This window comes from Podarcis raffonei, chromosome 3, assembly GCF_027172205.1.
Source record: "Podarcis raffonei isolate rPodRaf1 chromosome 3, rPodRaf1.pri, whole genome shotgun sequence".
Classification (NCBI taxonomy): domain Eukaryota; kingdom Metazoa; phylum Chordata; class Lepidosauria; order Squamata; family Lacertidae; genus Podarcis; species Podarcis raffonei.
This window is the reverse complement of record NC_070604.1, coordinates 105,747,676-105,774,781: the sequence shown is the minus strand read 5'-3', so window position 1 is coordinate 105,774,781 and position 27,106 is coordinate 105,747,676. Positions and strand designations below refer to the sequence as shown.

The window sequence follows — 27,106 nt, the reverse complement described above, 5'->3', positions numbered from 1 at the left end:
TTCAGAGAACTGATGCCGTGGGGTTCTTGCTCCCCCCTAGTTTTTGTAGATTTGATCTGTGAGAAAGTCAGGCCACTTGTTCATGTAGCCCCCACTTCACACACACCCCCAATAAGCACAGTGTTAAGTGTGTTTGTGCAGAATAGCAACCTGCTCCTGCCCTTTTCCCATGGCAGGCAATTGCCCTCCCTCTTGTGGTGGGTGGCATTTTTTTGGGGGGGTGGGGGTGAGTAACAGCTCTCCCTTCTCTAGTAGAAAGGAGGTTGCAGCTGAGATAATGGAAAGTTAATTTGCCGGGCTATGTACCATTATCACATGCTCATCCTAATTCCATCTACACAGATCTCGGTGCCAGGACTGGAAAGGAATTGGGGGCTGGCGTCTGCTGGGCAGCCCTCCCCACCTCTTCTCTCCCCTTCCTCCCCCTCCTCCTTCTCCTCCACACTCCCTCCATGCAGCAGGGAAGGGTGATCTGGATTGGCTGCCTCTGTCCAAAATGGGCTGCCTTTCCTTTTTTAGATGTTAGTCGAGCTGTGAATTCCTTGATTTTGGCAGAGTGTCAGGTCAGGAGCCTGGAGGAGCACGTGGGAGCTCCAGACCCACCAATCTGCATGGGGTGGGCAGAGCACAGACATCACACAAAACCCATTAACCCTTTCCCGGGCGTGGAAGGTACAGGCATGCTGACCCGCAGGGACCAAGAGCAGATCACTCCCAAGGGTTAGCTTCCACCATTCCAATTACGCAGTCTTTAAAGGTCAAGAACTTTATATACGTATTTCTCTCTCTCTTTTAAATTAAAAACAAACAAACCCAGTTCCCGGCATTCTGTCACATTTTAGCATGACCAAGAATCCAAGCCAGAATGTGGACACAAGAAGGCTAAGGTTCTCAATGGTTAGAGTCTCCCAGGGAGTAGTAAGATCTCGCGTATCACCAAATGTTTGTCGTTTGCTCAGATGTGGAACAGTGAGATGCAGTGATTCTCCCTACACGCTGCTGCTATTCCGCTGATATGGGAGTCAAACAGATTTTACTTTGGCTAAGCATGTTTTCTTGGGAGTAGGAGCACTGTTTTGTGGCATAAGACTGCAACATGCTTTGAAAGATGGAAAATCAGGCAATCAGCATCTGCAGTCATGTAAATACACGTTGGCTGGCTGCCCCTCAAATATAATACAGTGGTACCTCGGGTTACATTTGCTTCAGGTTACATACACTTTAGGTTACAGACTCCGCTAACCCAGAAATATTACCTCGGGTTAAGAACTTTGCTTCAGGATGAGAACAGAAATCGTGCTCCAGCGGCGCGGCGGCAGCGGGAGGCCCCATTAGCTAAAGTGGTGTTTCAGGTTAAGAACAGTTTCAGGTTAAGAACAGACCTCCAGAACGAATTAAGTTCTTAACCCAAGGTACCACTGTATGTTCTTAAAAATAAAAGGAAAGAGAGGATGCTCTGAGGTACCAGCCCAGGTGCTGACCCTGGGCCTGTTTGCTTGTTTTTCCATTGTGTGTTACCTTCTGGGTGGCTGTTTGGGGTTTCCTTATTCTATGACGTCCAGGCCCTGAGAGACAGCTCTTGTTGTACCACTGATATTTTTCTTCCGCAAAAACCAGAGTCGAGCGTTAACATGGGTAACCTCCACACGTTTAGTTCCGCTTTAAAATAGCAGTAGAGCATCTCTTTTGTTTACAGAAGGTCCCAGGTACAATCCTTTAGCATCTATGGACTGGGAACTTCTCCCATCTGGAACTCTAGAGAGCAAGTGCCAGTCAGTCCTGAGCTCGATGGACCAGTCGTCTGACTCACTTTTCCTACGTTCCTATCTAAGAACCAGGATTTGGCCTAGTGCCCAGAACCAAGTTGTGTTTTGAGGCTGGCCGTGTTCCCATAGGGCTGGCGCTTTGACAGGAAAGGCCCGGCTCCTAGCGGTAGGTAAATATGTATCACCATCAGACGTGTCTGTCTCCCTGACGTGAGGCGCTTACAATTGCAGGTGGGTGGGGAGCTTAACACGGAGTGGGGACACAACAGGAAAGGAACGGAAGTGCAGCCAATGGCAAACAGGAAAACGATATTTGGTGGTTTCTCTTGCATGTGCTTATGCTTCCAGGATTTGAAGGGAGTAAGAAAGGTGGTGTGCTGGCTGCTCTGGGAGACAATTTTAAGCATCTAGAGCGGCAGGGGAGAATGACTAGAGCCCTCTCAGGTGTTAAGAGGCTGGAGGAGTAAAATTCAGAGGCAGTTGGGTATTGGGAATTGTAAAGAGGGGTCAACTCTGCAGAGGGCTGACAAACTTGGCTGGAAGCAGATACTGTTGGGGGTTGAAGAGGGAGAAGCATGTAATCGGAACTGTGAGGGATTTTGGCAGCAGATGAGCGCTAGACTGATGCAACAGGACCAAGGCGAGAGGATGGCAGACCAGCGTGGAGAAGGGCTGCAGTAGTCTCAATGAGAGATGGTCAGGGCATCGACCAGACCTTTCGTCAAGGGGAAAGAGAGGAAGGGCTGCATTTTTGCAGTGCTGTGATGGGAAGAAGAAGAAGAAGAAGAGTTTGGATTTGCTATCCCGCCTTTCACTCCCTTTAAGGAGTCTCAAAGCGGCTAACATTCTCCTTTCCCTTCCTCCCCCACAACAAACACTCTGTGAGGTGAGTGGGGCTAAGATACTTCAAAGAAGTGTGACTGGCCCAAGGTCACCCAGCAGCTGCATGTGGAGGAGCAGAGACGCAAACCCGGTTCCCCAGATTACGAGACTACCGCTCTTAACCACTACAGCACACTGGGAGAAGCGGCACGACGGTGGCTGCAGGTCAAATGTGGGGTGCAAAGGAATAGGTGTGTGTCAAAGATAAAGAAAGGCCATTTAAATAAACATTCACATTACAGTGGTACCTCGGGTTACATACGCTTCGGGTTACATACGCTTCAGGTTACAGACTCCGCTAACCCAGAAATAGTGCTTCAGGTTAAGAACTTTGCTTCAGGATGAGGACAGAAATCGTGCTCTGGTGGCGTGGCAGCAACAGGAGGCCCCATTAGCTAAAGTGGTGCTTCAGGTTAAGAACAGATTCAGGTTAAGTACGGACCTCCGGAACGAATTAAGTACATAACCTGAGGTACCACTGTATCAGCATCGAAAAATGTTTAGAAGATAGTGAAATAGGATGGTGTATTCACTTTTATTTTTATGTTTTTAGGTTTGATATGTTATTAATAACTTTTTCTGTTGAGAGATAGCAAAGTGGGTGAAAATAGAAACAAACCAGAAACGCAAGTTGGGGGAATCTTGGAGGAGAGGGAGGGAGGAATATATAGTAAATGTTAAGAATTTGAAAATGAATGAAAAAGAAAAATGATTAAAAAAAAAAAAAGATAAAGGCCTTTTCAACAGGATGGCTGATAACATTATCGATGACCACGCTTATGCAGAGAGGAGGGCTTAGGTAGAAAAATGAGAAGTTTGATCTCAGTTTGGTGTCCACTGGACATTTCTGTCTCAGTGGATCCAGTTTTTGGACTTTGTGCTGGTTTGTGTGTGTGTGTGTGTGTGTGTGTGTGTGTCAGAGAGAGAGAGAGAGAGAGAGAGAGAGAGAGAGAGAAATTCATCACTTAGCAGAAGTACTCAACTGGCCTCTTCCTTGGCTGCAGATTTCTGGCTCATGTCGCAGATCAAAACAAACACCCCGCATCCTTCCCTCCTTCCTTCCAGCAGCCCAAAGGTGACTCCACGTAAATTAAAACAGAGCGGAATGTTTCGACGAAAACACTCAGCCCTGGGGACTGTTCTCTGCCACGTTTGGCACTGGGCAGTTTGTACGGCTGGAGCAGCAGGGTTCACAGGGAGGTTGGTTGCGGCCATTCTGATTTTTCTGGCGTCGTGCCTGTTCTGAACGTGAGTTGCCCTTCTCTTGCAGGACTCGCTGAAGCCTGCATTCACCGTCACCAACCTGCCAGGGACGACGTCGACCATCCAGACGGCGCCCACCACCTCCACCTCCATGCAGGTCAGCAGCGGCCCCTCGTTCCCCATCACCAACTACCTATCGCCAGTCTCTGCCAGTGTCAGCCCCAACACAGTAACCAGTGCCAACGGGACGGTGCTGAAAACCACTGGAAGCAGTGCAGTGGCCTCCGGAGGGCTAATGCAGATACCCACCGGCTTCACCCTCATGTCAGGTCAGTTTCCCTCTTGCCGACTGAGGCACTTTCCTGCTTTTTCCCTGTGGAACCCTCCGGGTTTTAGCCTCAACCTCCCTCTTTTGCTCCGGAGAGGCTGGAATAGGAATGCTGGCGCTGTGCTCTCTCGAATGTGATTGGTTCAGAAGGGAGAGTGTGGCTTTGAGGCCTAGCTGCAAGGTGAAGCCTGTGAAATTCCGTGGCTGCAAATTCGCCACCCTGTGCTCCTGTGGGGAAGAGGAGAGCTTCCCAAGGACCTCTGCCATGACTGTTCCTCTTTTTTGTGTGGCACACCTGGTTGTGAGAATTGTAGGGTTCGGAGCTGGGACGTGGAGCCTTCCCTCCTCTTCCTCCCAACAAGGGCCTGTGATAACAGATAATAATAACTGGGAGGAAACTCAGCCTAAGCTAAAAATCAAAATTTAAATTTAAAAAAGCGAGCCGGCCCATGATTTTTTAAAAGAAGGCTTTATTTTTTTCTCCCTCCTTCCGGCAGGTGCTCCACTCCCTCCCGGGACCCCTACCATTCCTCTCACTCAGTTGCAGCCGCACTCCCTTGCCCTCTGCAGCCAGCAGGGCCAGGCGGCCGCTGCAGCCACACCTGGACAGGTGCAGCAGGCACAGCAGACAGTCTTCCGATTTCCAGCCTCCGCCGGAGGGCAGTTTGTGTCCCTGACAGGTCAGCAGCGCTCACTTCTCCCCTTGCTTGTGGGAGGTGGGTGGAGGGTGCACGCTATCAGGGAAGCCTCTCCTCCCGCGCCTCAAAAAATATACGTCCAGCTGGAGCAGGCTGAAGGCTCGTCTAGTCCAGCGTCTGGTTTTCCAGATATGCCAGCGGGAAGCCCACCCGAAAGCAGGATTATGAAGGCAACGGCCTCCTTGATGCAGCTGTTTCCCCCCTAGTGGCTGGTGGTATTCAGAGGTGTGGTACCTCTGATCTTTGCGGGGTAGCACATAGCTACCGTGACTTGGCGCCATCGATAGTCTTACCCACCATGAATTTGCTAATCCCCTTTAAAAGCCATCCAAGTTGTCAGCCATCTCTTATAGCAGGCAATTCTAGAACTGGAGCTATTTGCCACAGGAAGTGCTTCCTTTTTCTGTCCCAAACCTCCCAGCATTCAGCTTCTTTGGTGGTTGCTGTTCTTATTTTTATTAGAGTTTATTAATTGCCTTCTGAGCCAATGTCCTCAAAGCAAATTAAAACTTTCTGGACACAAAGTCAGGTTATGTGTAGGAGGCCGTGTTTCAAAGGTACCCATCGCATCCTCCTCTGGACGTTTATTTGGACTACAAATTCCATCGGCCCCAGCCGGCGTGGCCGATAATCAGGGATGATGGGAGTTGTAGTCCAGCAAAGATCAGGGGCACCTCGCTAGCTGTGCCTTCCCTGTTCGAATGTGGGCACTCTACTTCAGCTAGTATTATTATCATGAAAGCAAAGCCAATGGGGGAGCGTATGTGCTTGCCTGACGTGTTGGTCCCCTACTTGATGTATGAAATCTCCTGCCTCCTGAAGCATGGTTATCTCTTGGTATGTTGTCAAAGTTTCCACTTTTAGGGGCATGTAGAGCTCACTGCCACTGCTGTGGTGGTACAGACTCTGCACTGCTTCATTATGTAGTTGATTGGTGGCAGGGTGGGGCAAGGCGGGAGATGTCTCCATGGCAACACGGGAGAAGGTAGACAATACCAGTGGAGGGAGGGGCTTCTGGCCACACTGACCTTGGCTGTGATTGATGAAATAGAAAATGGTGAATGCTTACTTAGCGGGGAAGAGGACCTGTGGCAGTTGCTGTGATGGAAAGTAGCATCTTCACTGAAAGTTTGGACCCTGCAAATTGTCTGGGGGAAGACGGGGAACCGGGAGGCCGCCTTGCTGGAATCGTGCTGGAACTCATTTGGGCGTCCTTGAGGCCAGTGCAGCTGTAGGAATAATAAACAGCACTTCAGTCTTGATGTAACAAGCCATTAGCAGTAAAACTGTTGTAATGCTCTCAGGCTGGCCAGCTCTTGTCTTATCCTCACAAAGGGCTTGGGTTCCTTAAAAGCCTAAAATCATATGCTGAATTTTGCTGCAGAACATCCAACTTTCCTCGAGCAAAGTTTGTTGGGTTAGTGGTGAGGAGTACGCATATATGTGGCAGGGGAAGGTTTAAGGACGTATTAAAAGGACCTTTCAGATCACTTTGCATGAACAATATGCTGAGCAGTGTATTGAGATTTGAAGATGGCTATCACATCTCCTCTCAGTCTCCCCTTTTCCAGGCTAAACATTCCCAGCTCCTTCAAACGCTCCTCATAAGCCTTGCTTGGGATGATTCCAACTAAAGTGTTCCATCAGTGCAAGGATTCCTGTTTCCGCAACAAAACCCCTCCCCACCCCACCATGAGCAGCCAGCACGCTGCCCAAATTGTGCTTGTTGTAAACAAAATCTGCCCTTATTCCCTTATGGGGTACACAAGAGCCCTTATACAGTCCTTTGTAGGTTCTCCATTGGTAGGAGAAAATAACAGAGGCCAACCAGAGAATATTGAGAAGCAAAGCAGCTAGTAAGCCTGATCTTTATTAAACTTTTGCAACAGGGTGCTCCCCCCACATGCAAGAGAGAGGAAGAGGACCCAGAACAAAGGTGTGCCTGCCCTTATATAGGCATTTTAATTTGTCCGCCCTGGAGTCCAAGACCAGCCCCCAGATACATTATACCTACATCACAGAAAAGGCAGTCTACAACAGAAATCTGAGTGCCTTGTTTTTACCCTGTCTGCCAATTTACCTGTTAATGGTCACTTGACTGGATTACCTGGGGAGTCTGGCCATCCTTTTGTAATGATAATACTTAATTCCTGAGCCAGGTCACAGGCTCATGCTATTCACACCTTAAATGTGTCCTTAAGACAGGATTTGTGAGGACAGAGACAATGGGGAGGCACATTTCCTTCTACGTTGTAGAGCAGGGGTAGGCTACCTAAGGCCTGGGGGCTGGATGCGGCTCAATCGCCTTCTCAACCCAGCCCACAGATGGCCCGGGAATCAGCGTGTTTTTACATGAATAAGGTTACCTTCCCGCCGGAGCGGTACCTATTTATCTACTTGCACTTTGAGGTGATTTCAAACTGCTAGGTTGGCAGGAGTAGGGACCGAACAATGGGAGTTCACCCTGTCGCGGGGATTCGAACCGCCGACCTTCTGATCGGCAAGTCCTAGGCTCTGTGGTTTAACCCACAGCGCCACCCATGTCCCATGAAAGTAATGGTCGGGCACTAATTGATTTCCTTCTCTGTGTGCCTTTTTGAGGAGGAATGAACCCTAACAATAACACGCATGCACTGCTAGTGATTTGGGGAGGTGGCATTTAGTTCTCGGCTGTGCGTACTCATGGAGGATCAGACTGTCAGCGAGTCACGATGGCTGTCAAAGACAGTTGCCAAGAACATTCCTGCATTGCAGTGGGTTAGACTAGATGACCCACGGGGTCCCTTCTATGAGCGGGAGAGGGCTATTGCGTTCATATCATCCTTATGGGCTTCCCATAGGCATGTGGCTGGCTGCCAAGAGAACAGAATGCTAGACCAGATAGACCTTTGGTTTTATCCAGTGAGGGCTTTTCTAACGTTCTTTCCAAGCATGAGAACTGGGAGGCTGGCAGGATGGGGTAGGTTTCCTTCCTTTCCTTTTGCTGACTCTTTGGTATGGGAATGCTGATTTGTGGTTGGTGTCTGGGTTTCCTTGCCACTGGTTTGACTGGTGGTTTTCAGTAGTCCCACCATTAGAGGCCCGTTAAAGAAGAAGGTCCGTAGCTCAGTGACAAGAGCATCTGCTTTGCATGCAGAAGGTCCTGGGTTCAATCCCCAGCATCTCCGGGTAGGGCTGGTAACGTTTGAAACCCAGGAGAGCTGCTGCCTGCCTGTGTGGACAATACTGAGCTATTATTATCATCATCATCATCATCATCATCATCATTTGTTAAATGTATATGCTGCCATTCATCAAAAGCTCTCAGGGTGGTCCTACAGAATAAAATACAAGTAAATAATTAAACCAAAACAACAAAACAGTAACACTCCTTTCCCACAGATACATTTAAAAGGCAGTAGGATATTAATCAGCAAAGACTGTCAGTGAACATATTTATTTGCATTACTTAGTGCTTTAATACTGGTGAAGCCCAGGACGGCGAAACAAGGCCAATATTGTGGAAATCCTTGTGTAGACTCTGTGAAAGGATTTTGTGGAACTGTAACAACCTTTCATGTGGATTGTTTGGACCTTATGAACAGACAAGTGGAATAGACACCATTACATGGATGGACCTTACGCATGAACTGACTAGAGAATGATCCGATCCACTGGGTCTTCTGCTTTGTTCGTTTGTTGAACTTTATGAGTCACTTCTGTTGAAATTTACAATTTGATAAAATGAATAGTATACCTTAATTATCTAAGAACACAGCTGGTTATGTCTCATGTGTTTATTGAATATGTCAGTGAACATAAGGCAGCTTTGGGTATTCCAGGGCAGCGCATGATCGTCCCGACGTTGCAATGCATCACAGGTTAGCTTTTGCCTGTAAGAGTTCAGGTGCCCTGTTGCTTAATTTGGAATCCCAGCTTGCCCATGATATGTATTTGCTTCTATCTTGCCTTTCTCAGATGTATTTAATTATCTTACTATTTCTGTGGAGATCTGGACACCGCAGGCCCCTGGGCGGCTGTGCCGGGACCCCACTCAACTGCCCCAGTTGCAAAAGCCTTGGAAGAAGCAGAAGGGAGTAGTAGTAGGAGAGAGGAAGAGAGCGAGCCCCGGAGGACAAGGGAGGGAGATTCGCCAGGAGCCAGCCAGAAACCTGGGAAGCCTGCAGTCCGGCTTGTCTTCTGCCTGTTGAAGAGAGTGCTTAGCCAGCGGAGAGGGGAAATCTATCTGCTGAGGGAAAAGCAAAAGTATCGTTGGCTGCCTTTAGAGGGCACTCCTGTTTAGCATTAGCACAAGTGGAGGCCTCTGGGCGCAAGCAAAGCCAAACAGGAGATCAGACAACAGGCCGGGCCTTGTCTGCATTGTATATAGTTAAACCAGTACTGCATCACTTTAAACAGTCATGGCTTCCCCCAAAGAATCCTGGGAAATGCAGTTTAAGAGTTGTTTAGGAAACCTCTGTTCTCCTCATAGAGCTACCATTTCCAGAGATCCTTGCAAAGTCAGGTTGATTGTTAACCCACTCTGAGAACCGCCTGAGAGATGTTAGGAGATTTTTGCTGTGGCGGTTTTTACAGATTTGTAAACCTTGCCACAGCCAAGAAACTACTGAAGTGGTGTGCCATGAGACAAAATGAGATAAAATATGAAAACAATAACACTGTTTCTGTTGCTGTATGATTAATATTCCATCAAATCACCAGATCAAACTTTCTTACACAAAAAAGACTTCTGTAGTTGCCCAAACATCAAGATGACAGGTTCCTGCCTCTGATTTTGGCTTGGAAATGACTGCAGACAGAGTCCTGCTCTTCAGAAAAAGTGTGTCAGGGCTTATACTGTGTTCAGGCTGACTTAACGGAGGAGAGTTTACAATTTTGGTCCTGCTTTTCAGCTCAGAAGTTGAAAATGATGGGAGCTGTAGTCCTGCAGCATCTGGGAGGCCTCCTTGACCCCACCCCACCCCCCGAGCTTTCCAAACTTTTCATGTTGGTGACACACTTTTTAGATATGCATCATTTCGCAACACGATAATTCAGTTTGACTAGCAAACCGGAGGTTAAAGTCACCCTTTTCCAGCCCCCGGCGGAGCGTGGGGAGTGTTTGCGTGACGCACCTACACACCGCAGCTGGCACACTTAACATGTTGCGACACAACATTTGGAAAACTCTCTCCTATCAAGAAGACGGGCGAGTGCCGCCACCACTGTACCAATGAGACACAGCACAAATGCTCTCCCCAGTCCTGAGAAAGCCCCTTAATCCCTCAGAAAAAAACTTATTAATGTATGTGACAACAGCGGGTTGGATTTTGTTAGCCCCAAGTAGTGGGTGAGTGAGGTCCCTGGTAAGGAGGGCTGGCAATTTAAGATGGTAGAATATGCAGAGTTAGCAGGTCTAGCAAGTAGAATAAGAGACCAAGAAGAACAGGTCTTTAAAGAGGAGTGGAATTTTTTTGTTGAGTATGTGGGGAATAATAGAAAATGCCGGCAAGTTCTAAGGTAAATTCAACAGTGCAACATATTTAAAAGGCATGTAAAAATGGGGGGGGGGGACTAATTCAGATGGATATGCAAGAATATGCAGGAATTATGGGATAATTAAAAGAAAGTTGGAAGGGGAAGGAGGGATGTCGTTGAATGTATGGGTATAATGAAAGGTTTTATTTTATTCTTTGGTAGGTTTACAAAAAGAAAAGTACACATCAATAAATAAATTTTAGAAAGGGGCAAGGTTAGAAGCAGATGCACAAAGCATTTTTTAAAAAAGCAATGCTCCTTTTTTCTGCCCTGCACTTGTCTGCACCTCAGAGCCAATGTGTCAGGCAAGATAGGGCCTTTGTGGTGGCATCTCCTCCTCCTTGCCCGCTCTCCAGCAGCCACTACAAGCTGCCCAAGGGAGGAGAGGCAACGGGATGCTCCATCGCCGCTGCTTCCTCTTCTCAGGACCAGCGCTGGCCTCCTTGAGCTTGGCTGTGGCATCACTGGTGGGGGAAATAGAGACATTCCAGGATCAAATCAGAAGCACTGATTTTCCAGCACTGTCCCTGGAAAATAGGGACACACTTGGAGGGTATGCAGTCTGTAGCCTCCACAGACACACCGGGCCAACTGCTTCTGCGTTTGCAGAAAATATGTGTCGATGCTGGGCCCACCACATGGCAGGACGGCCTGCTTTCCTATGTGGTTGGAGCTGTCGTGTGGAAAGGGGTCGGCTTGTTTCTGCCATGAGAAGAGGTTGCAGTTGTGGTTGGAGGCGCAGAGCATTTTGCTCGCTCGCGATAGTGCGCCCTGGGGACCGATAACTTAGCCGCTGTAATAGATTGAACTGGGAAAAGGAGAACACCGCTGAGCCGGTTATATCTTCAAAGTGGTGTAATTAATCGGATTAGGCTAATCTGGAGAAGACCACAAGGGAAGAACCTGGCGATTGGGCAGAATAATGGCGTATGAAATTCGGCTCTTGCTGATGCGATTTATGCAGTCGGCTGGGGTGAGGTCACACCGCTCAGAAACTTGCTTTCTCTTTGGCCTGTGGGAACTCCGGTTTGCATTGCGACACCTTCTGTGGAACTGCCGTCTGATTCTTGGTTGTGTAATCGTTTCCTGTGAATTTAGAAGCAGCTACTCTGTGCTTGACAAAACCCTTTGCGTGTTTCTCCTCCCCACCCCACCCCCAAGTCTCCATTCGGTTCAGGCCGTGGACCGTTGAGTATGAAGTCAGCCTGCGACTTTGAAGCCAAGTGTCGGTGCAAAAGCAAGTCCTTATTTCTATACAGAATAGTGTGGGTGGGGAAACAACCTCTTGCAGCTCTGGTAGGCAGCTTGTGGCAGGCATGTTGCAGCCTTCATTTTACCCTTCTCCCAAGCAAAAAGAGAGAGAGAGAGAATGAATGAATGAATGAACGGTGGGAGAAAGAAGGGGTGCCTTGTCCACTTTTTGCTTTGCCCCAACAGCCCCAGTGGACACACTGCATCCATACCACTTCCCCCCCTCTCCCTAGCAAAATGCACCCCCCAACCCTGAAAAGATTGCTCATACCCAGCTTCCAGCTCTTTCGGTGATATGTGGTCCTATAAACGCTCCTTTTGTGTGCTCAGACATCTTGTAGGAAGCCTCCTTATGATTTTCTGTCTAAAAATAAAATAAAATAAAGAAATGGGGGAGAGGATTAGATAGAACGGTTTACTACCTTTCACCTTTCCGTTGAAGGCAGTACTGCTGTCTCTGGAGGCTACTTGCCGATTGGGTAGTGCTGGCATAGGAAGACTGGAGCTGGATGGAAGACTTGGCTTAAAATAGGTTGAAAACACACACACACACACACACACACACACACACACACACACACACACGTGGAGGCATCATGAAGTCCACAAAGCTGAACGGTGGATGACATAGACCTGTATGTCCTGCCCGATGTGCCCGGTTGAAAAGGGCAAATGTCCACACAGGTCATGCTGAAATGACAATAGCCGGCTGAATGCTTTTTCTAGAAATTTTGGACCGGTCGCCTTTTCCCCTTGGCCTCCCGCTGCTCTGTTTGTGTGCACAAGAGTTTCAAGTTGCTGTGTAGATCAGCAGAATCTTCTTGGTTAGGGTAGTATGCATAAATATTTCTTAAGATATAAACATCCTGTATACCGCGTGGGGTGGGAGTGCCGATGGGGAAATAAGACAAGCTGGAGCGCAGCAGATCATTGTATGAGTAGAAGCCTGCTCTGTGCCCCCTCTCACTGTTCAACATGGACTGCTTGTGTGTCTGTGTTTTCTAAATGCTTGTCAGACATTCCTGCCTCCCTGACCTAGGAAGTTGTTCCACTTGCACAAGGACCTCTGTTTGTGCTGTCAAACTTTCCTTCCTTCTTCTCTCCTCCCTGCGACCCCTACAGATCCACAGCAGAGGGGTAGGGGAGCCCCCAGAACAGATTTGGAGGGTGGGGAGAGGGGCTGCAGTGGAAGTCCTTGCACAAACAGGATGACAGTTCTTTGGATGTGGCACCCCATTCCCATGCAACATGGGTGTTGCTTTAATCCAGGGCAAAGACGATCTGAGTGCTTTCTTCATAGAAATAATAGTATCACAGAGTTGGAAAGGGATCGCAGGGGGTCATCTAGTCCAACCCCCTGCAATGCAGGAATCTTTTTGCCCCGCGTGGGGCTCGAACCCACGACTCTGAGGTTCAGAGTCCCAAGCTCTGCAAACTGAGCTATCCTAGCTGCTTTGTGTTTATTGCATGCAGCCTGTGTGTCATGAGCCCCATGGAAGCTTCTTGGCAGGGTGAAGAAGAATGGGATGGAAGTGCTGAGCTTTGATGCAGGGGAGGGACAGAGTAGTTGTTTCTGGACATCCCCTTCCCCGCCTCCTGATACTGCTGTTTCCGCAGCAACCAGGGAGGCACTTGGGCCTGGACCGGCTGGGTAGAGCTCACCTTTGTCTCCAAGGAGCTGCTGCCAGATGCTCAGGCTCTAACAGACCCAGCTTACTCTCAGGAGTGCCCTGCTTGCTTGCCTAGTCCCATTGCTTGGGACCTGAAATGTGTGAATCACTGGTCCCGCCCTGCTCTTCAGAAGGAATGGGGGGAGGGTGTCCAATACCTTGGCGTATGCCAGTCTGGACTTCTCCTGTGACTAATTGCTGTAGGTCATGGCAACATTAAAGGTAAAGAGACCCCTGACCATTAGATCCAGTCGTGACCGACTCTGGGGTTGCGATGCTCATCTCGCTTTATTGGCCGAGGGAGCCGGCGTACAGATTCTGGGTCATGTGACCAGCATGACTACGCCGCTTCTGGTGAGCCGCTGACCTTCTGATCGGCAAGTCCTAGGCTCTGTGGTTTAACCCACAGTGCCACCCGCGTCCCCATGGCATCACTAAGTTGGCATAAATTGATAAAAATGTATATGTCCCTCAATGAGCTATCTTGACCCTGGCACTAGTTCTTAAATTTAAAATGCTTAGAATTGAAGTCTTAAGTTAAAAATATTCAGTTCTGACACCTCTTTTTATTTTCTTGTTCTGAGCAAAGGAATTGCATATAATCGGTTTCCAAGCAGAGCTGTTTGTATTCCTTTCTGCTGCAGTCATGGCATGCAGGTGCAGAAAATAAGTATTCACTGTCCTGGGAATTTCAGCTTTTCATCTTAAATATTTTAGCACTCAAGGTTGCAAGAAGAGGGCTGGAAGTGCACCAGCCTTGATGAAATGGGGGGGGGGGGACTGGGGAAGGAATAGGGCTGCAGTTGAACAGGATTTTGAATCAATCCTGGAGATTGCTATCCTTTCCCCTACAACAACAGCAGAATAATAAATTGTGCAGAATGCACATGCATATCCAAGTATTATTAAACTGCATGGATGTATTCAGGTTGCAAGATTCTGTGTGTAAGTGGTGTAGAGGGGTGAGAATATTTTCCTTTGCCCCAAAAAATAATTGTGCAAAATACACACGGCCCTGCGTTCTGACAATGTAAAATGAACTTCAGAGCCATAATGTACAGTGGTACCTCGGGTTAAGTACTTAATTCATTCCGGAAGTCCGTTCTTAACCTGAAATTGTTCTTAACCTGAAGCACCACTTTAGCTGCGCTGCCACTGCATGATTTCTGTTCTCATCCTGAAGCAAAGTTCTTAACCTGGGGTAATATTTCTGGGTTAGCGGAGTCTGTAACCTGAAGCGTATGTAACCCGAAGTACGACTGTATACTAATGGCCAGTTGCTCGAGCGGTTTTTAAAGGGGCTTCAATAAATTTGTGGCCCTCAACCAACATAGTTCAATGGAACCTCCATGGCCAAACATAGTGTAGCTTTCAAAATCGGTTGCTGTGGAACAAAGTGTTTGTGGATGTCTTCACACCTGGCTGGCAATGACTTTCCCAGCTGTATCATGGGGTCCCTCAGCCCCATCAGGATTTGGCATGGTTTGACAGCCTCAGCCAGAGGGAGCAGATGGCGGGAGGGGGCTGGAAGTCTGGTACCCAGGTGTGGAGGAGAGCTGGAAACAAAGGGGCAGGATGCAGCCTTGTCGCTGAGAACCAGGCATCCAGGTGTGATCAGATGCGCTTACCCAGAACACAGTGTATGTGTCTGTCTGCAGCAGACCTGTAGGGCGAGAGAGTCTCATGAGTGAGCAAGCACTGCCTCATCTTGAAATCCCTTGTGGGAGGGTGTGTTAGTCGTCAGCACATCTTTGTAGCTGCAGTGTGGTGTAGTGGTTAAGAGCAGTAGTCTCGTAATCTGGGGAACTGGGTTCGTGTCTCCGCTCCTCCACATGCAGCTGCTGTGTGACCTTCTCTGAAGTCTCTCAGCCCCACTCACCTCACAGAGTGTTTGTCGTGGGGGAGGAAGGGAAAGGAGAATGTTAGCCGCTTTGAGACTCCTTAAAGGGAGTGAAAGGCGGGATATCAAATCCAAACTACTACTCCTCCTCCTCCTCCTCCTCTTCTTCTTCTTCTTCTTCTTCTTCTTCTTCTTCTTCTTCAGTTCGGTTAGGAACTTCTCGCCTTGCACATTTACTTTCGGACAGTGTTAGAAACTCAGATATATAAGCTAATATATAAGGCCCTGACACTGAGATCCAGCTCCGAGGGCCTTCTGGCAGTTCTCTCACTGCGAGAAGTGAAGTTACAGGGAACCAGGCAGAGGGCCTTCTCGGTAGTGGTGCCCTCCCATCAGATGTCGAGGAGATAAATAACTATACGACTTTAGACGACACCTGAAGGCAGCCCTGTAAAGGGAAGTTTTTAGTGCTTGGTGTTTTATTATGCTTTCATATTTGTTGGAAGCTGCCCAGAGTGGCTGGGGCAACCCTGTCAGATGGGCGGGGTACAAATAATTAAATTATTATTATTAATCACCAAATGGCACCTTAAACCTAGGTTACAGTCACCACAATGTCTAGGCGTCTTTTTTTTTGCAGTGGGAGTGATGATGCTTAATATAATCAGACCCCTCTGTTGTATTATTATTATTATTATTATTATTATTATTATTATTATTATTATTATACCTCTCTATATTTCTCGTTTGTTTTACACTAAGGTTTTAGGACCAGTTTTGTATATGCGTGTGTTTTATTAAATATTAAAAGACAGAAATTTACAGAGCTTTCTGATATCTTAATTTACCTAGGATGGACTGAATTTTTTGCAATTCCTTTCATATGGAACAGGGAGCATGGTTGTTGTCTCCTCCTCTGGAGGGCAGGACTCAAGGCATTGCCTTCAAGTTACAAGAAAGGACATTCTAACTAAATATTCGGAAAAAAACTTTCTGAGAGTAGGAACTGTTCAGCAGTGGAATGGACTCCCACGAGAGGTGGTAGACTCTCCTTCCTTGGAGGTTTTTAAGCAGAGGTTGGATGGTCATCTGTCATGGATGCTTTAGTTGAGATCCCTGCTTGCAGGGGGTTGGACTAGATGACCCTTGGGTCCCTTCCAACTCTGATTTTATGAATTTTGGGCCAGTGGCTCTGTTAATTGGATAGCTTTTCTTAAAGACAACAACAACACATTAGCATATCCTCTCCCCACATAGGAGCATACGTAATGAAAAAAAAATTAAAAGCATTTGCATTGATAAGTCAAACCACTTCATCTGTAGAACAAAAATGTCATTCTGTAGATCCCTGCATGTTGCTGGTAGCCTATAACCATGCTTTTCCATTGCCACATAATAAATAAATTTGTACCAAGTTGAGTAACATGAATAATAATACTAATAATAATACTAATAATAAATTTTATTTATATCCCGCCCTCTCCGGCCAGAGCCCGGCTCAGGGCAGCCAACACCAATAAAATCACAGTAAAAACATAATGGGGGGAGGGGGGGAAACAATTTAAAATGCAGGTTAAAATGCAATTTAAAATGCAGCCTCATTTTAAAGTAGCTGATAAATCAAGACCATAAGGGGAGGGAAAACATAAGGGTCAGACTGAGTCCAAGCCAAAGGCCAGGCGGAACAGCTCTGTCTTGCAGGCCCTGCGGAAATATGTCAAGTCCCGCAGGGCCCTAGTCTCTTGTGACAGAGCGTTCCACCAAGTCGGGGCCAGTACTGAAAAGGCCCTGGCCCTAGTTGAGACCAACCTAACCACCTTGCGACCTGGGACCTCCGAAATGTTGTCATTTGTGGACCTTAAGGTCCTCCGCGGGGCATACCAGGAGAGGTGGTCCCCTAGGTACGTGGGTCCTAGGCCGCATAGGGCTTTAAAGGTCAAAAGCAGCACCCTTTCAAAAACAACAACAATGGAGCACGAAACCAAGCAGTTTAAAAAGAAGTTGCTGTTGATGTAATTTGTATGTTGCCTTGTTAGCTCTGGAAAGGTGTCTGGAAAGGTGAACTTTGTCAATGGGCTGAATGGAGCTAAGTCAAGTGTAGGAGTTAAATGGTCCCCGTTTTGCTTCATAGGTGGAGCCGTGGCTCAGCAAGTTCCCGTGCAAGCCATCCAGGTGCATCAGCAGACGTCTCCCACAACTGACAGCAGTACTGACCTCACCCAGACCTCTTCCAGCGGGACAGGTAAGCAGCCACCAAATCTCTTGCTGCCACATAACTCTGGGTAGGGAATGGGGAACTTTCATTTCTATCAGGGCCATTGACTCACAGAAGACAATCACAACAACGTGTAGCCGTCCTGCCTTAGTACCCCTGGGCTTCCATCCCTTGGTTGCTGGCTCCTGCGGTCACCAGTCAGCTGACCTCTGTCTCTCCTATCAGTGGATTGCTGTTGTTTGAAACACCTCCTAGCCATGGTGCCCAGCCAGTCAGGAGAGACCAGTGGGGGAGAGCATGTGCTATTGGTCTCCACTGCCCAACCTAGGCCTAAGCATTTTAGGGTTGCCATATGTCCTCTTTTTCCAGGACAGGTCCTCTTTTTCATGGGTATGTAAAATGAGAGTCGCCCTTGCAATCTATAGTTAAAATCTGAAGTCGGCAAATGTGTCCCCTTTTTTGCTCTTCAAAATATGGCAACCCTACCTTTTTTTATAGGGGACGCTGGTGGCGCTGTGGGTTAAACCACAGAGCCTAGGACTTGCTGATCAGAAGGTCGGTGGTTCGAATCCCCGCGACGGGGTGAGCTCCTGTTGCTACCGGTCCCTGCTCCTGCCAACCTAGCAGTTTGAAAGCACCTCAAAGTGCAAGTAGATAAATAGGTACCGCTCCGGCGGGAAGGTAAATGGCGTTTCCGTGCGCTGCTCTGGTTCGCCAGAAGCAGCTTAGTCATGCTGGCCACATGACCCGGAAGCTGTACGCCAGCTCCCTCGGCCCATAGAGCGAGATGAGTGCCGCAACCCCAGAGTCGGTCACGACTGAACCTAATGGTCGGGGTACCTTTACCTTTACCTTTTTATCGAGGGCAGAGGTTGAGCAGGGAAGGGGTTGATGCCCAAAGTGGCTTTCTTCAGCCTTGCTTCCCTGAATGCCATTGGACTACAACTCACATCACCCATGACCGGCGGCTGAGCTGGCGGGGGATGCTGGGGGTTGTAGTTGAACAATGCAAGGAGGACCCAAGCTTGAAGAACTGTGACTCTGATGGTTTTCTCTCTCTCCCCCCACCTGGCAAAGTCTGTTACCCAAACACTTGGTGAGGCTGGAGTCTTCCAGCTACCCATATGGCCTGGATGAAATGAGGTGGCAGGATAAATCTGCCCCAAGCTTGTTCTAGGCCGTGCAAGGCTTTCCTTTCACCCACACCTACATCCTTCCAATTGAACCTGCTGGTTCTGACCTGCGGTTGTGTAGATTTGCAGTCCGTGTGCCCTGCCTGGGCTTACTGAGTGCTGTTGCAGAGGCACCTGAGCTCCCCTCCCCCCTTTGCTCGCGCAGCTCCCTGCAATTGGAGCTTCTTTTAAAGATCATTCTTGTCCCAAGCACTGCTCTGCGCAAAAGTATATCATTGCTTACAAGGTCACTGTCTCCTTCGAGTTCAGCAGACCCTTGTCTAGTCAGTGCTGATAGGCCGGCAGGAGAATGCTTGAGAAACTTAGAGGAAAGTATTTGTTCTAATATAGTGTTACTCTAGTGCCATCTAGTAGTGGGTGTTTGCTTGCGCATATATGCATATATATATATATATATATATATATATATATATATAGTCATACCTCTTGTTACGTTCAGTTCAGGTTGCATCCCGCGGCGACCCAGAAGTAACAGAACAGGTTATTTCCATGTTTCGCCACTTGCACATGTGCAGACGCTCAGAATGACGTCATGCGCAGAAGCGGCAAATCACGACCCGCGCAGACGCGGGTGGTGTTTTGCTCATGATGCGAACGGGCTCCGGAACGGATACCATTTGCAACCAGAGGTACCACTGTACACACACACACACACACACACACACACACACACACAGAGTGGTACCTCGTTTTGAGTCTGCCTCATCGAGCGTCCATTTTGTTGAACGTCTGCGGCAAACCCAGAAGTACTGGAATGGGTTACTTCGGGGTTTGTCGCATGTGCAGAAGCGCTGGCACTTAATCCTACGTCTGTTTCGTCTAGCGTCCAGGGCTCCAGAACGGATCCCAGTCGCAAAACAAGGGCCGACTGTATACACACACACACACCAACTTTCTATTCATTTTTTTAAAAAAATAAATGTTTATTAAAGTTTTACAAAACATAAAAACAGAAAAAACAGAAAATCACACCACATATAACAGAACAATAACAACAGACAAAGAATACACACTTAACAAGAACAAAAGAAAAAAGAAAAGAAAATTCCACTTTTAAGTTTCAACATTCCATATCCCTCTTTCCTGACCTCCTCACATCTCCCTTTTTTGTGTTCCTCTTTATTCCGTCAAATTCAGCAAATTCTAACCCTTTTTCCAACCTCGTTTATAATTATATATTTCAACTTATTATGTCTCTAATTTCCCTTATCTTGATCCTTTACTCCACCTTATATACTTTGACATAATATTATTCTAGTCATACCCCCTTCTCTTTTTTAAAAAAATTCTTCTTTTCATAACTCTTTTAACCATATCCCAAATGCCATGTTACCTTCACATCCCACATCATTTTAACACTCAAACATTTTACAATATTTCTGTAGATAATCCTTGAACTTTTTCCAATCCTCTTCCATCTATTCAAAGGAGTTCTATCACGGCTGTTTCCAAACCAGCCCAATTTCTATTTCAGGGCTATTTTGTACATTGCCTGGTAGCAAAGTGGGGTTTGCCGCTGATGGTACTCTCAGCAGAGAGTTGCAGGCAGTCCCAGTTTCCTGATGAGGACCCCTGCATGACACATGAAGATATGATAACAAACCATAAAAATTGGAGCCCCCCTCCCAAAAAAGGAGATGAAAACCCTGGGGTTTTCCATTGGAAAAAAGTGGGGTGGGGGACCCTTGAAAAGGAGAAGGGACAGCTCCCCCCAATCTTTCCACGTGTTTTCAAGGCCTTCACATCTCTATGTGTGTCTCGCACATTCCTTATTTGTCTTTAGGTGTACAATTTAACATACCCCTAACAAAGCACAATGTATAGGAGTGTGATTAATATTGTTTTTGCAAAATTTGAGAGCTGGCTGGATTTTCCAGCAGCCGGCTCGAAGAGAAGGAGACCTGCATGTGCAGAGATTTGCATCTTATTCTCACCGGTGTATTCCGGTTGTCTTGGCGCTGACATGTACTCATGTGCATAACCCCTGTCCCCCTACCCCCACATGCCAGCCATGACATCTGTTTTCTGGCAGATGTTGGGAAGCCCTGAAAGAATTGAGCTTCCTATGTCAGCTTAATCCTGTGTAAAGCAAATGTATGCAATGAGCTGGTGATGGACCCAGGAATCCCACTGTGAGGTTTTCAAGCAATTGCTTGATGGCTGCATGCAAAAATCCTCACTGGTTCTGCATCTTAAAAACAAGCAACATAACGGACTGAAGCCGATGCAGCACAGGGGTCTGAGGCATTGTGGGTGAGGTGCCATCTATTATTATTATTTAACTATATCTTTATTAATTTAAAATAAATACATTTATGAGAAAACAGACATACATAAAAGGTACGGGCCAGTCTTGACAGACTCTAGGGTTGTGCGCCCATCTCACTTAAGAGGCCGGGGGCCAGTGCTGTCCGAAGACACTTCCGGGTCACGTGGCCAGCGTGACAAGCTGCATCTGGCGAGCCAGCGCAGCACACGGAAACACCGTTTACCTTCCCGCTGGTAAGCGGTCCCTATTTATCTACTTGCACCCGGGGGTGCTTTCGAACTGCTAGGTTGGCAGGCGCTGGGACCGAACGACGGGAGTGCATCCCGCCGCAGGGATTCGAACCGCCGACCATGCGATCGGCAAGTCCTATGCGCTGAGGTTTTACCCACAGCGCCACCCGCGTCCAATCAAACAAACAAATAACAGAAAAATCAAACAAACCACCACACTATAAGATACAAGAAGATTAATATAATTGTCATCATATATACTCCTGATACTGAACACAATTATAAAACTTATAGAGAAGAAATTTATAACTGACTTCCAATTAATCTCACTGTACTTTATCTATCCATTACTTTATACCGCACATTTACATATTTCTTATATTATTTCTTTTTACCTCCCTACGAACTTATATTTATACAATACAGGGATCAGTCTAATTCTGCCAAGATGTTTCCTTCTATTCCATAGTTTTCTAAATATTCTTAAAGATTCCACAGTCCTTACAGACTTTTTGTTTTGATTGGCCTCTTACTCTTCCTGTCACTTTCGCTAGCTGCAGATATTCTACCATTAAGATTTGCCAATCTTCTGTGTTGGGTATTGTTGTGTTTTTCCAATTTCTTGCTACTAAAATTCTGACCGCCGTTATTCCGTACATGAACAACTGTGCCTTGCCCCCGCTTTCTTTTGCCAGTGACCCTGCCAGCTACGATCATGACTTCGTCCGTGCCAACCACCGTAGGAGGCCATATGATGTACCCCAGTCCTCACGCGGTGATGTACGCGCCTACGTCAGGCCTGACAGATGGTGGCCTTGCAGTTCTCAATGCCTTCTCCCAGGCACAATCTGCAATGCAGGTTTCACACGGCCAGGTCCAGGATCAGGGTAAGACTGGAGCCGGGCTTTTCCTTTACGTAGAATGCTCTTATCACACTTCTGTAGCTTCAAAGGGCTCTCAAAGCATCTTGCGGAATATTCTCGAAATAAAATGCGTCAATCTGGTACAGGAGCAGGTGTCGCTTGGTGTCCGCGATTAGGTTAGAACGACAGCTCTCCCCAAAATCGTCTGAAGGGTGTGGGGCTGAGCTGTTGTGTCTTGCTCAGCTCATGATGAAATCCGTCTTCCCTGATGCACAATGGTGTTTCTGAAAGAGTGAATGATCTTCATTCTGCCATGTGTTGCGTTCCTCAGAGCAAAGACAGACAGATAGATAGCACCAGTAATGTGCATGGTGTTTTACCAAGTAGAAGAGCACAGCACTCTGCCTTGAGGAGCTTACAATCTAAAATTTGAACCAGAGGAAGGGGAAGAAAGTGGAGTCAAGGGAATACACAGGAAAGAATGTGTGATTATTTAAGTTACATCTGCTCAGGGTAAGTTACACTTGGGTTTGGAAAGAGATATGAGGGCCTTCTCGGTTGTGGCGCCCACCCTGTGGAACGCCCTCCCACCAGATGTCAAAGAGAACAACAACTACCAGACTTTTAGAAGACATCTGAAGGCAGCCCTGTTTAGAGAAGCTTTTAATGTTTGATGTATTACAGTATTTTAATATTTTTTTTTGGAAGCCGCCTAGAGTGGCTGGGGAGGCCCAGCCAGATGGGCGGGGTATAAATAAATTATTATTATTATTATTATTATTATTATTATTATTATTATTATTATTCCAGAGAGGAAGATTTGAGAAGGGTGAAAAGGAGCAGCTGCAGAGTGCATGTTTTGCAGAAGGTCCCGGATTTGTAGTTCTCTGTAGGGATCTCAAGTACCAGTTTGTAAGAAAGACCTCTGCTGGAGACTTGTCAGAGCTGCTTGCTGGCAAGTAGGGTTACCATATTTGAAACAGTGAAAATCTGGACAGAAAAGTTGTTGAGCTTTTTTAAACAACAACAACAGACAGTGGAGCTGCTTTATATATTTTAATACTTAAGCTTTATCGAAATATATACACATTTCTATTTCGGCGAGCCTCCACCCTGCATTTCAGCATGAGATTTGGTGATCACTGCTTTTATAAAGCATGTTTAGGGCAGCTTTTGTTCAATAGAACATGCTTGCTCTCTTTGAAATGACTCGTTTTGTTTCTAGCTTTAATGATATTGGTTCTGGGTTTATTTTCGTTTATGCCACTATGATTACACCTGAATTGTTCTGGATCATTTGAAGGTGTTGTTGTTGGCGCTGTTAGTTTTGGATAGTGGCTAATGGGACACTTGTGATTTTTTTCTTTGGCAGGTGGAGTCCCTCAGGTGTTCCTGACAGCACCATCAGGAACAGTTCAAATCCCAGTCTCAGCTGTCCAGCTCCACCAGGTAAGTTCGCCATTTAAATAGACTTAAACTTCCCCCAGACTGGGACTGCAGTCCTACTGAACCTTAAGGGACTGAACTTCTGAGGAAATGGGATTGTGCTGTAAGGCTGGCTGTAATTTTCTTTGCACCCTGTTGAACATATAGCAAGATACACAGCTACCAGGTCTGCTTGTGTACTGAGTTTCATCGATCCCACTTTGTTGCATTTCCCTATTGTTTCATTCAAGCTTCAAGACTCCTAGGGATGGAAGCAGACAATGGCCTGGTTCGCACATAACACTAAGCCAAACTATGGCTTAGTGTGAACAGGCAAGCGTGCTAACGCAACAGTTAGACAATCACAGCTGCTTCACTCCCCACTCCTGCTGCTACACTGCCAGGAGCTAAGTGTTACACTCAGGCCTGGGTTTGTGATTTATCTCGCTCCAAACAAAGAAAGAGAAAACCAAGGTTTGTTCTAGGCTTACTGCTCTTGGAGTGTTTGGCCGCTACAAACCACAGCTAAACTATGTGCTGTGTAAGTTCTTTCTTTTGTCGGTCCTCAGTCTTCCAACATTAAGCTTCATTGGATGGCCCTGAGTTATAATATTCTGGGAGTGGGATATAAGCTTATCTTCCTACATTTTTCTCAGCATACATCATCTGTCATATCCCTCATTACTTGCCTTTTTTCCTAAAAGTAAAAAGCCCCAAATTATGTAACTTTTCCCTGTTTCATCCTCTTGATCATATTGATTGCTTTTTCTTCATGTTTTGATGAGTACATCATATTTGCGTGATCGTGTCTTGACTTACTATTATCCTGAGACACATACAAGCTTTGTAGTCCTTTCCCTTATCCTTTGTCATCAAGCTATGATTAAATTAGGAAATCCCTAATTAACTTAGCTTTTCTTTTCATCCAAACTGTGAAACTATGGTTGCTAGCATTGGAAGAAATCAGGATCTTAAACCAATTTCAAAATGGTCTAATATCCTGACTTGTTCTGCAGCTGGTTACCATAGTTTCCTGGTTTGGACAAAACAGGAAACTATGGTTAGCTAGACACTTTCTGGTGTAATTTCAGCCCACGCTAAAGAGAAGGGGCTTTGAGATTTGATAGTCTGAACCAGCTCTGAATTCTGCTCATACAAGAAAATACCACCTTTAAGTAAAACAAATCCATGTATATTCTTCTCTGACTACTTTAATATGTGTACCTCCATATGGTGAAATATTGAGAGAACCATGTGAAATTAGAAGCAAATGGTGTGTTTCACGTGATTGCATCAGACAACCAGTCTGTCCTGTGACAGTTGAGGACATCATGCAATTGCATTTCCTAAGCCAGTGTTTCCCGATCTTCTGAAACCTGCATTCCAAATCTTCTTTTCTGGATGAAGGCACACCTCATTCTTACACTCGTAAGACAAATTCACCATCACTGCCTGCAACCAACTTTGTATTTTATATGACTTAATCGTTTTTAGTATTATGATTTTTTTTTAACTGCCTTGGATTCCTTGGGAGAGGGAGGGGTGGTATATAAATGTAGGATCGAGATAAGTAAAATAAGCATGTGCTGTTTGAATGCAAGCACTCCTTTGCTTAACAGTTCTCCTTCGTTCTTTTGTCTTCCCAGATGGCCGTAATCGGGCAGCAGTCCAGCAGCAGCACCAACTTGACAGAGCTACAAGTGGTCAACTTGGACACGTCGCATAGCTCCAAGAGTGACTGAGCAACTCTGGGGGTCGGGGGGTGGGAGGGGGAGAACCTGGGGGGCGGAAGGAGAGAGACAGAGGAGAAGGTGTGTCCCTGGCACCCAAACCTGCCTCCAGTTTTTGAGGCCTGTGCGTGGCTTGAGGACCTGCGGCGCTCCCCAAAACTGCACCAGGATCTCTGCGGTCCCTATTTTTCTATGGACTCTGTCACTTATTTATTGTTGCCTTTTTCACGTTTTCTTTCCTTTTCTCTCAACACTTCACACCGACACACACACGCACAAATACACACACACACACACTCAAAACACATATTAAAGTGGCCGTTGAGGCCAGCGACAGGGAGCTGAGCCTGGGCTGTAAGGGGGGGCGGGGGGGCGGTTTGCTTTGTTACCTTTGGACGCTGCATATACAGTGCTTTTATTTGTGTGTGTGTGTGTTTGTTTGGTTTTGTTTTTCCCCTCCTCACTCCAGCCAAAGAAACGTGTCTCTCGTGGGTGGGGGAACTTTACTCTGCCATGTGTATATAATATATAGGAAGAAAACAACCCTCCTTCTGTCGTCATCGCCAGAGCGGGAGTTCCTTCTCCCCCTCTCCGCAGTGTGTCCACGAACTTCCTCAGCTCACAGTCTCCAGCCTGAGCAGCCAAGACTGTGGCGGGGAGATAAGCTGGAACGCAGAAGGGTCTGAAGCCATCGTCATCCAAAAGGGAGTCTCTTGTTTCTGCTGTCATTTTATTTTCACTTTTAACCTATGCTGGAGCAAAGGGTCATCTCTCTCTCTCCCCCTCACCCCCCCACCCCCATCACCCCAGGTTCAGGTTGTCCAGCTGGCTTGCAGCAATGTGCCTTCAAGCAAATCAGTGATGTGTTGTGGCCTGGCCTCTGCACAGCGACCCTTGCCTCTTACGCTTGGCTTGCAAAGAGGGGTCGCTCCCGCCGGTGCCCTCCTTCTCCTTAGGCTCTGTTGTGGGTGGGTGAGGAGAGGCAAGAGCACATTGGCGGCAACCCTGGAACCGTTCCTTCCCTCGAAGCTTGTGTTTGGTTGGTGAGAACCCACCAGCTTTAGGAGTACGTGCCCCGGGGGGGGGGGTGAGCGGGCAGCGGACACATTTCACTGTCAGACAGGGCGCCTTTAAACACCGCCCTGCCCACTTCCTTGGGTCATACCCAGCAACCCTTAAGCCCCATCGTTGCAATGGAAGCATCCTCTCGGGCGAGCTTTGTTCGTTTTTGCAGAGGCTGCTCCTCTTGAGAAGGTTGATGAGATGAGCCACCGTCCTTTTTCTAAGTAATCGGGGAGAAGGGTGTAAAGGAACAGTGTCAGAAGCAGAGGGAAAGCTCTATTTTTGTAAGTTTTGAACTCCACAGGCCTTCCCAAGACTGTTGTGCCCACGATTTGAGACCTCTCACCCCAACCCTGATCAGGTAGCCCCGAAAACAAGATGATTCGTCCTTGAAAGCGTGTTCCGCCTGCCTCTGCTGCTTCCGAGTCTGCCGTCCTCATTTGGGACTGGGTAGGACTCAAGAGTGGTGGGAACGCACCTCCCCTGCAGGAGAAAGGCAGCGCCGGATGAGTAAGGCGACAGCCGCCGTCGGGTCCTTGTGCTTTAGAAAATTCTTTATCGTGTAGATCCGTGGTTCGGTGTCAGCAAATGCAAAAAAACAAAAAGGGAATAGCCGCAAGGGAGATCGGGAAGGGCGTTGTGCTTCCAGTGGGAGGGGTGTGCATGTGATGAAGCTATCCCATTGGGGAAAGCACTCTGCCCCTGGATAGTTTTCTTGCCACACAATCATGCACTTCCTTTTAACCAATCCAGAAGTGGCGCAGGAAAGGAATTCTTCACCCCCCTTCCACACACACACACATACATGCACACAGACACAGGCCTACTTTGGAGCAAGGAGGCTGCCGACTTTTAGAGAAAGGAAGCAGCTGCTGTAACCTTTTTTTAAAACTAAAAAAGACAAAAGAAGCCTTCGGGGGGGCGGGAAAGGACTTTATTTTTCTAAATGTTAAACTCAGTATTT

At 47.2% G+C, this 27,106-nt stretch overlaps 1 protein-coding gene across 2 annotated transcripts in view; it reads left to right on the top strand.

The window, feature by feature from the left end:
* The window catches only part of SRF (serum response factor), a 66,458-nt gene extending 40,954 nt beyond the window's left edge, over window positions 1–25,504 (top strand). The window contains exons 3-8 of one of the 2 annotated variants that reach the window (XM_053383403.1): window positions 3,919–4,180; window positions 4,677–4,859; window positions 17,287–17,397; window positions 21,758–21,949; window positions 23,298–23,374; window positions 24,997–25,504. In XM_053383403.1, coding sequence (XP_053239378.1) covers window positions 3,919–4,180; window positions 4,677–4,859; window positions 17,287–17,397; window positions 21,758–21,949; window positions 23,298–23,374; window positions 24,997–25,092 — 921 coding nt within the window. In that variant the 3' untranslated portion in view covers window positions 25,093–25,504. The remainder of the gene's footprint in view (window positions 1–3,918; window positions 4,181–4,676; window positions 4,860–17,286; window positions 17,398–21,757; window positions 21,950–23,297; window positions 23,375–24,996) is intronic. The other variant, XM_053383404.1, reaches the window with a different exon arrangement.
* Window positions 25,505–27,106: the final 1,602 nt, after the last annotated feature.